This window comes from Gigantopelta aegis, chromosome 7 (assembly GCF_016097555.1).
Source record: "Gigantopelta aegis isolate Gae_Host chromosome 7, Gae_host_genome, whole genome shotgun sequence".
Taxonomy (NCBI): Eukaryota; Metazoa; Mollusca; class Gastropoda; order Neomphalida; family Peltospiridae; genus Gigantopelta; species Gigantopelta aegis.
In genome coordinates, this window is record NC_054705.1 from 13,720,986 (window position 1) to 13,727,237 (window position 6,252).

The 6,252-nt window shown below is 44.7% G+C and overlaps 1 protein-coding gene across 1 annotated transcript; it reads right to left on the reverse strand.

Moving 5' to 3' along the window:
- Positions 1-11: 11 nt before the first annotated feature.
- Positions 12-5,540, reverse strand: LOC121377548 (BTB/POZ domain-containing protein 6-like). Its single transcript, XM_041505591.1, has 2 exons — positions 5,294-5,540; positions 12-3,142 (listed from the first exon to the last, which is right to left on the reverse strand). Exons 1-2 carry the CDS (start codon positions 5,482-5,484, stop codon positions 1,843-1,845), a joined length of 1,491 nt encoding a protein of 496 aa, XP_041361525.1. The 5' UTR covers positions 5,485-5,540; the 3' UTR covers positions 12-1,842.
- Between the last annotated feature and the right edge of the window lie 712 nt (positions 5,541-6,252).

The following is a 6,252-nucleotide window of genomic DNA, read 5'->3' on the forward strand; positions in this document are numbered from 1 at the left end:
CCAGTACCAACCAGCCTGTAGACCGATGGCCTACCACGACGCCACCGAGGCCGGTAGGCCAGTAAGAGAGACCAACAGGTTAATGTGCGATGCCACAGTTTGACTTGCATCACCATAGTAACCAAGAACTGACTGCTATTTTAATGGATGTCCAATGAATATTTTATATGTAAGCTTACTATATACATAGTGGCAACGCATTACAATATTGATATTCCAACAGTGAATTATTCAAAGATTGCATTTAAGATCGATTAATGTGTACAAGTGTACTTGCGACAAAATATGTGGTAAACAAATATGCCAACTTTGAATAATACAAACAAAAAACCTGTCGCATTGTATAAATATACATTCAGATTAAACCTTACAAATATTCATCCTATATCATTTCGTGCATGATTTTCCATATATATAAAACCATTCCTCACACACCGACGAGCGCAAGTGTTCACAAACGCGCACAAATTTACTGACATTCACGAAAAGCCACCTAAACCAAATGTAAGTTGTTTTGTGATTTTTTATGTTGTCATCAAAATATTTTGTTTATGGGTTTTTTTTTTTTTTCGAGTTTGTTTTATCTTGAAGAATGACGATTCCAGACGCGGATGCAGGATTTTGTAGGGGCGGGCCATAAGCGTACGAGGCAGGGGGCAACCCACCCCCACCCCCCATTCCCTCCAGTCCTGGAGAAAATCCTCAAACTCGGACAAAACCAACAGAGAAATTCACGCAAAATGAGCTGGCCTGAATACCTTTTACCATATTGTTTTTCACGCCACACGAAGAAACCCGACGCTCCCTATGCCAGTCGAAGCCAAACTGTTTTCGTGACATAGGAGAAAGCTTGTAACTCGGGGGTTTCTTCGTGAGACGTAGGTACTCGTGAACAACATGTAAGTTTAATGACTTGACTGGACTCCGGAGAATGATCAAACTAGAGGTCTGTGGTATGAGAGTTAGGGTGGGGGAAAAATATATTTTAGACACAGTAGCTGGCTAAAATTTGGTCGTCGACGATTGCCGAATTATTACACAGTCATCTCCAGCTCTCCCCTACAACATATAAACAAACGGGAGGGCTAGATGTTACTCGAGCTAGCAAAAGGAGTGAAATCTGTAGGTGGGTTTGATGGCATGTAGAGGCGGATCTGGGGGTGGGGGGTGGCGGGGCCCGCTCCCTAAACTTTGCGATAGTTATAATTTTATTATATATTAATTTAATTTTTTTTACGATCCCCCTTCAAACTTCCCTTAGCATTCCACCTCATACTCCCCCCCCCCCCCATAAATTTGATTTTCTGGATCCGCCACTGGCATGTTCCTCTGAACATTATGAGACGCGTGTTTGGTGGAATTTAATGTTGTGTATTGAGTATGATTGTCAATTTTAAGTCATTAGAAACAGGGCACTTCAAACGGGGAGGGGAAGGGGACACGGACCTCCCGAGACTCCGACTAGATCCGCCAGTGGATTCTAGTAAGTTTTCCGTGCATCTAGGATAAAGTCGGTTGTATCCACGAATGAATTCAAGCGCTGAAAACAAAAAGCAAGGGGAAAAAAAGCTGGTCCCACAAGGGCGGACCCAGGAAATATTTTAAGAGGGGACCCAGGTCACAAAGGTACATGGAACAACTTCCTGAAATCTCAGGGTACGTCAGTACAATTTGTAAACAAAGTGTTGAAAAAGGGGGTAATTTGGTTTTAGGGGGACGTGTCCTCCTGGTCCGCTCACTTTGATCCGTCCTTGACACCCCCCCCCCCCCTTCCCTTCACCACACAATCACATCTCTCCATTATCAGTCATGTCTTCGATACATACGTCTTTCACAATCCCTTCACAATCTTACTAGCAAACCTGGAATTTGGCCTCCTATCCTGTTCGTACCGTTTCTGCTGGCTAGCGTGTCGTGAAAAGTGAAAACCCTGTCCCCTACCAGTACCGTGTGGAACCCGTCCTTCCCCTGATACGTGGCCGACCCTTTGATCGACACCACCAGCGTGTACAGAACCGACGGTTGCAGCGTCACGGGAGTCGGGAACGGTATTTCGTAATAGACGTCTTCCGGATCTACATTCACTCGCACGCCGAACGTCGACGTGGGGACCACCTTCCCGCTGTTGTCCACCAGAATGGCCCGCACGACGTAATGACCCGAGTCCGGGTCTATGGGAGAGAACAGCACGAAGCCCGTCAGAGTTGTCACCTCGTTGCACTTGAAGGCGATGGCGTCATCCATGTTGCCGGGACACTTCCAGCCATAGAACTCATCCCTGCTGGGAAACCGGAGGACCAAAGTGTCTCTCTCAACCTCCTCCTCCTCTTCTTCCTTCCCGTCCTTGTTTTGTTTGGGCGGTTTCGGTTTCGGTCCGGTTTTCGCGACTGGATGTTTCAGGAGATCCGCTTTGGTTGGGTATCTCTGGCGGTGGAGAACTTTAAGAGGTTTCGGTTCTTCCTTTTTCGGTGTCTCCTTTGGAGTCTCTCCGCGTTTTGATGACGACGATCCTTCGCGTATAGCCGGTAAAACCGGTTTACGTTTTATAGCGTTGGGATCCGGCGGGTCCTGACCAATCCTTGGACGGGAGGAAAAGGGATCGGCGCCCTTTTCGGGACAAATGTAATACTCGAGGATTATATTAGTCTCCACGTCGTTAAGAATTCCAACGGGACTGACGTTCAACACGAAAAATCTCCTATCAAGCAACGGGAATCTAATATACTTTATAGACTCTCCCAGCACCTCTCTCTGATCGGCCGGAGTAATTTCCCTTTCTTCGCGTCTGCATTCGCTCTCGGACCAGAAGAGCGCGGCCATAAGAACTCGCTCCTCCGAGGCGTTCAGGTCGTCTGCCATGATGATCTTGTTGAAGCAGTCGTGACACAGCTCCTGGATGCCCTTGGACTTGAGCACGACCTCTCCGTTCCGCTTGACGAAATTGAGACAGCTCTCGTGCAGTGCGATCTCCTGAAAGCGGTGCGCCCTCTCCATGATGGGACACACGGTCTCCGGGGTTATGTTGGCCTGGAGGAAGCGCAGACACCGCTTCCGGAGGTTGCTCACTCGGTACCGCTTGGCGAGATGCAGCAGGCTGGACACGTTGTCGAACGTACAATCGATCATGTCCGTGTAGAGGAATCTGAAAGAGAAAACATTAATAGGTATATCGTGAGTCTTTTTAAATCGGATAAACAAATAAATAGATAGATATAGGTAGCAGCTTGGAGGTCTTAAAAACATGTTATAACATCAAAACACACACACACACACACACACAGACACACCACAGAACAGCTAGAGGACACATGAACCTATGCTCACATAGGCCTATAAACAACTGGGTTAGAGCAGGTCCGTAGGAACCGATGGGGAGGGGGAGGATTGACCGGGGTGGCACACACACACACACAGTGACACACACTTTAGAACGAAAATAATTAAACATTAAAATCTGGCTAGTTCCCCCCCCCCCCCCCCCCCCCCCCACAACACACACACGACGACTCTGGCCCCTCTACTAGAGATTGTGCCCCCACCCTATTCCAGATACCGTTCCTACAGGTCTGTAGAGGAAAGGAACTAATCTCACATACTAGTATTATGTCTGCAGAACAGAGCTATCTCAGGACATTGGATGCTGCTTTTCATTGGAAAACGTATCTGTTAAATATTCTCGACTCACTTTCGTGTCTCCAAGTTTTACGAAATATGGTGATACGAAAGTGTGTCTTTTTATATTGTATTTTGTAATGAAAAGGCAGATTCTGCTGCCAAGTGTGCTTTGGATTTGCCTCATGCCGGGGTTGGTGTGCCGTATACTGATTTTAAACATAGTATCAGCCAATTTATCTTTTCAACTTGGCAACATGATTGGGACGGTGCGGTTGCGAACAAGCTTCATGCTCTCAAGCCAGTCTTGCGAGAGTAGCAGTCCTTCTATAGGCAGTGCAAGAAGGATGCAATTGGCTCGTATCGTGCTCGCATCGGTCATACTTACTTGACCCATTCATTTATCTTGAAGAAAGATCCTCCACCTCAGTTTGAGCACTGTCAGTGTCTTCTGACGGTGCGCCACATTTTGGTGGAGTGTAAGCATCTCAAGGAAACTCGAAAAGATATATCTGGACAACGAACTTTTATTACAATTTTTACGTGATACTCACTTTTATTCTAAATTTTTATTTTATTTATCTGTGATATTTCTATTTTTTCACAGTTCTTTACACTGTGTTTTTATTTGACTCATCCCCTGCGTGTGCTGTAACCTCACCGTGGTGCAGGGGTGTAACATTCTCTTTGAGAATGGCCAATACAGCACAAATGGAAGTTTAGAGTAAAATTCGGTGTCCGTAAAATTCTGTGATATTTGTATTTGTATTTTTGGCACAGTTCTTTACACTGTTTTTGTTTAAACATTGAATTTTTATATTGATGTTGATCATCACTTTATTTATTTGAATTATCATAGTTTGACACCCAATAGCCGATGTATTTTTCGTGCTGGGGTGTCGTTAAACATTCATTCATTCATTCATTTATTTGACTCATATTGATGTTGATCATCACTTCATGTTTTGACTTTACCATAGTTTGACACCCAATAGCCGATGTATTTTTTTGTGCTGGGGTGTCGTTAAACATTCATTAATTCATTCATTCATTAGGGGGCGGGACGTAGCCCAATGGTACAGCGTTCGCATGATGCACGGTCGGTTTGGGATCGATCTCCGTCAGTGGGCCCATTGGCCTATTTCTCGTTCTAGCCAGTGCACCACGACTGGTACATCAAAGGGTAACGACGCACTCAACTCATTTTATTTACGGTTATATGGCGTCAGACATATGGTTAAGGACCACACAGATATCGAGAGAGGAAACCCGCTGTCGCCACTTCATTGGCTACTCTTTCGATTAGCAACAAGGGATCTTTTATATGCACCATCCCACAGACAGGATAGTACATACCACGGCCTTTGTTACACCAGTTGTGGAGCACTGGCTGGAACGAGAAATAGCCCAATAGGTCCACCGACAGGGATCGATCCTGGACCGACCGATAGTCTCAGAGAGAAAAGCAGCTACATGTTCTCATTGTATAATTAGTAGCATCCAACAGACAAGATATCACATACCACGGCTTTTGACACACCAGTCGTGGCGCACTGGCTACAGTATCAACAAAGCCTTATATCACCATCTGTGTAGTTGGAATCGTGATAGTCACAAAATGCAAGACAGCCAGGATAGAGGCTTTTAACACAAAAACATGGGTGGGTTTTTTTTTACTCACCTTAGAAATAGCTTGAATATTTGTATTTCGACATCGTGTATCTCGAAGTCTGTGATCTCTTCGTTACTGAAGATGTGGTAGAAGACGCAACTTCGGCTTATCAGAACATACTTGTGGGCGGGAATTGCCTCCGATGATTCGTCGAACCTAAATGTGACGTCACAGGCGATCTGGTTGACCAGCATGTGCATATTGCAGTCGGCTAACCACTTCCCAGACTGCCAGTCGTCATACTGCACAGGCGCAGACGATTCTTCGTCTGTTTCCGGTTCAGTGCTCCTACGTGACGTCATCTAAATGGATATTGGTTAAAGAACCATTCAGTTGAGATATATCTAGTGGTAACCACTAGTATTTAGTAATATACCAGGGATTCTAGAATATTTATAAAATCCACTAGCCATGGGATCAGTGATGTTTAATATTTACTTGCCACGATTAAAAATTCACTAGCCCTACTTTACTTTAAGTTAATACAATTTTACTAATAGTAATATTGTCACCTAAAGAGGGAGCTAGAGCTTAAACAGACTAAGATCGAGGAATGGGGGTGGGGGCAGGATATTCATTTTACAAAATATACTTAAATGCAGCATTTATTTCACTAGCCGTCGGGCATGGCAATAGTAGTTATTTACTAACACAACATTGAATGTCACTAGCCATGGGAGTGGGGCTTCCATAATCTAGAAGCCCCGAATACACGTAACAGAAGTGTGCGTGCGTGCGTGTGTGTGTGTGGTAGGCCTATGTATGTATCTGTGTATAGATGTATGAATATCTATATATTGTATGCATGTAAATGTATGTATGTCGGGTTTGACTATTACATACAAATAATTATATAAACGCACTGTCTTAGGGGATAAAAATCTTTGTTTGGCCTCAAAAATTGTTTCTTATGCCGTTGCTGGGACTCGAACCTTAGTCCCGTAGTCCCAAGACCATCACTAACCATT

Excerpts from the sequence above, each read along its gene's own strand:
- LOC121377548 (XM_041505591.1), bottom strand. The coding sequence starts at position 5,484 with ATGCACATGCTGGTCAACCAGATCGCCTGTGACGTCACATTTAGGTTC. Across the intron at positions 3,143-5,293 it reads ATATTCAAGCTATTTCTAAG|ATTCCTCTACACGGACATGA; the intron begins GTGAGTAAAAAA and ends TTTCTCTTTCAG.